Raw genomic sequence first — 3,301 nt, 5'->3', positions numbered from 1 at the left:
AATTGGATGCTACCTCATATTTCTGACGCTGCTATTAACAATAAGCCGCTTCATCCTCTGGTTTGTGATTCTAAGAATTTGTTGATTGATATTCAGCAAAGATACCCCCATTGATTTTTGCCGACTTAAAACATAGAAGCAGGCAATGAACAACTATCTTCAGCACCCCTCTAACCTTGTTATTTGATTGCAGATCCTACTCTGCCTGAACTCATCCATCACACTTTCCAACCACACATCTCTTCATCTGTATCCCCTTTCCACTTTATTTGTGTCTAAAAATGTGCTTTTGATTTCCTTGGTTTAGCATATTCAAATGTCTTGAAAAAAAGTCAACATGTTCTGGTACATGCATAAACTATAATGGGGCACTCCATTTTTAAGTTGTATAATCAAAGTCAAATAAACTTGAAATGGATAAAACAATAAACAGCAAAGATATAGCAAGTACAAGCTTCTTGTTTCAGAAAATTTTATTCCAAACTCTGAAATCCAACAATTTAGGCATCTTGAGATATCTCAGTCATTTGTTGATCATGAACACATAAAAAAAAGGGAAGCAATATGAGAAAAAAAGTCTTAGGATTGAACCAAAGCTGGTTAAGAAAATGATTAACCTGTGATAGCTGAATTCATAGCACTGTGAACGTCAACACCTATTTGGGCTTCAGCTTTCTCCAGATCAGTTGTAGCCGAGCCAAGCTTTTGAGTAAAGTCAGCCAGACCCTTCTGGACCAAGGCTGGGTCAAGGCGGTCGACTGGCACTGCTTCCACAGCAATAATATCCGCAACAGAGTTGGCATGGATAAGAGCAAAACCACTGCTAAGGAAATATTTTGTGACATCATTTCCTTCATGCACCGACAAGATCCCAGGTTTCAGTTCAGCAATTGTAGGGACATGTCCAGGCAAAACACCCATCTGTCCAGTTGTTGCTGGAACTATTACCATGTCAACCTGATAAATATTATATGCACTACAAAGTCAGAACCTTGAGAATATAATGTCAATCGGTTTATTCAGTTCACTTCTTTATCCATCTTCTACCTACCAAAGTGAAAAGGAAGAGAAAAAAATATAAAAGGGCATAATAGTTTCATGGATTCAAAATGCTCATATTACAAAATTCCATAACATTGAAGCAGCATAAGATTTCTTTGAAGATGACGCCCAACTCTATGCATAAAGGATCTAAAAATGCTTTGGTTTATAAGCTTGATAGATAATTGATTCAGTGCTTCCATCATATATACTTTGATAAAATTATCAAATTAAACATTCAAATAGAACACATTGAAGAAGCTACAAATCCTCAGTAAATGCATAAAATTCATTACTTCTACCCTTTTTAAAAAAAAAAAACCATAATGAAAATAGATCAACTACTTGATTTTTACTGACCATTATCAATAAAAGCCTTGATTCAAGCGACAGAGAGTTTCAAAAAGACCAATCAATTAAAAAAGAAACCATAAATCAATCCAACAAAATCTAAATCGGAGCAAAACCCAGACGCCAAACCCACAACCATCAATCACACGTCAAAGATCCATCCAAATCACGATAGGAGGACAAAAAAAAACCCATTAGGTTAAACTAAAAAGAAGAGAAAAGAAACCTCTTTAGCGGAGAGCTCAGATGCATAAGGAAGAACAAAGTTAACGGTGAGTTTAGAAGGGATAGCAGAAGGGGTGGCGGGGCGAGGGGTCATGAAAGAAGATGGTGTCTTGGGAGGGTCTAAGTTGGGTATGACTTTGGACCATGATTCGATGAAGCTCGAATCTTGAGCGGGTGTGGCTGGTACATCTGACGAAAATGCTCGACTTCTCCTCCATGGGGTGGTAGTTCGAGCCAAGAGGCGTGACGCTTGCCGGAACATCGTCGGTAGGGTTCTTTTGCTTTTTTCCTCCTGGTGGCGATGGATTTTTGGGGGTTTGGAGATTGGGGAAATGTTTTGGGCGTTTATTTGGATTTTGTTTTTTCTGGCTTTTTTACTGTTCACTTCTTTGCTTTGCCAGAGTTTTTCTGCTTTTTTTTAAAATAAATTACATTTACTTCTGATAAATTGAGTAAATTGGGCAAAATACCAAAAAAACTACTTTTTTTTTTAATTTACTGATATGAGCTTGATATTTTATTATTTATTGGAATAGATTATTTTCTCCCAAATCGCGTCCACGTCAGAGCGCTTTGGTGACGTGGCAACAAATCGCACTTACGTGGATGCGATTTGGGGCCACGTCACCAAAGCGCTCTATCGTGGACGCGATTTGCTGCCACGTAGCGCGCCCATAGGGATGCGTTTTTCCCGTTTTTCTCACGTTAGGTTTTTGATTTTTAGGGTTAGGGTTTAGGGTTTTTAGGATTTTTAAGGTTTTGGAGAAAAAAAAGTAAACAAATAAGAGATTAGGGTTTAAGGTTTCCTAATTAAATTAATTATAATTTATTCAAAATTGGATTACATTTCGTGTTTATGGGTTTTTAAGATAAAATCAAAGCAGGATGCTTTATCAGAAGAATTTCTGAAGTCACGCCCATGTGTACACGCTTTTGCTACAGTAGGTCCTGTAAAAATAATTTCGAGTTGATGTTTCTGAGCAAATAGTATAAAAAACGCTTCAGGAAGGATGCTTTATGAGAAGAATTTGTGAAATCGAGCCCTCGTGGATACGCTTTTGCTACAGTAGGTCGTGGAAGAAATAATTTCGACTTAACGTTTCTGAGCATATAGTTTAAAAAAACGCTTCAAGCAGGATGCTTTATGAGAAGAATTTGTGAAACCGCGCCCTCGTGGACGCGCTTTTGCTATAGTAGGTCCTGGAAAAAATAATTTTGACTTGACGTTTTTGAGCAAATAGTATAAAAACGCTTCAAGCAGGATGCTTTATCAGAAGAATTTGTGAAATCGCGCACACGTGGACGCGCTTTTGCTACAATAGCATGTTTGGGCTGAGGCTATAAATGAGGCAAAAAATGTTCTCAGAATGCATAAGTTACAGCAGAAATAATTTAGAGAGGCTAAAAAGGTTAGAGTTTCAAATATGAGTGAACGTATTAGTGCTGTTATTTACTATGATGGTGAGGTTTGCCACACCGAGAATGGTGTTATTTTTTTTGTCGGAGAATACTGTGTGACTGGTTTTTAACTAGAACATAGATTTGACAGAACTTCGTAAAAGAATTAGGCGTAAAATTTTCGGAATGACGCCAATGAAATTCTGTCTATTACGTATCGATTTTGTTCATTTGTTGATCTGGTGACATATGACTTATTCGACATAAAAGGTGCTCGTAGCTTGGA

General features: G+C 37.4%; 1 protein-coding gene across 1 annotated transcript; it reads right to left on the bottom strand.

The window, feature by feature from the left end:
* Window positions 1-439: 439 nt before the first annotated feature.
* On the bottom strand, window positions 440-1,987 carry LOC105765046 (ATP synthase subunit delta', mitochondrial). Its single transcript, XM_012583940.2, has 2 exons — window positions 1,619-1,987; window positions 440-957 (listed from the first exon to the last, which is right to left on the bottom strand). The coding sequence occupies exons 1-2, from the start codon at window positions 1,877-1,879 to the stop codon at window positions 613-615; spliced, it is 606 nt and encodes a 201-aa protein (XP_012439394.1). The 5' UTR covers window positions 1,880-1,987; the 3' UTR covers window positions 440-612.
* Window positions 1,988-3,301: the final 1,314 nt, after the last annotated feature.

This window comes from Gossypium raimondii, chromosome 12, assembly GCF_025698545.1.
Source record: "Gossypium raimondii isolate GPD5lz chromosome 12, ASM2569854v1, whole genome shotgun sequence".
In the NCBI taxonomy this organism is placed as follows: Eukaryota; Viridiplantae; Streptophyta; class Magnoliopsida; order Malvales; family Malvaceae; genus Gossypium; species Gossypium raimondii.
The sequence above is the reverse complement of the archived record's forward strand: the minus strand, read 5'-3'. Positions and strand labels throughout refer to the sequence as shown.

Excerpts from the sequence above, each read along its gene's own strand:
- LOC105765046 (XM_012583940.2), bottom strand. The coding sequence starts at position 1,879 with ATGTTCCGGCAAGCGTCACGCCTCTTGGCTCGAACTACCACCCCATGG. Across the intron at positions 958-1,618 it reads CTGAGCTCTCCGCTAAAGAG|GTTGACATGGTAATAGTTCC; the intron begins GTTTCTTTTCTC and ends AATATTTATCAG.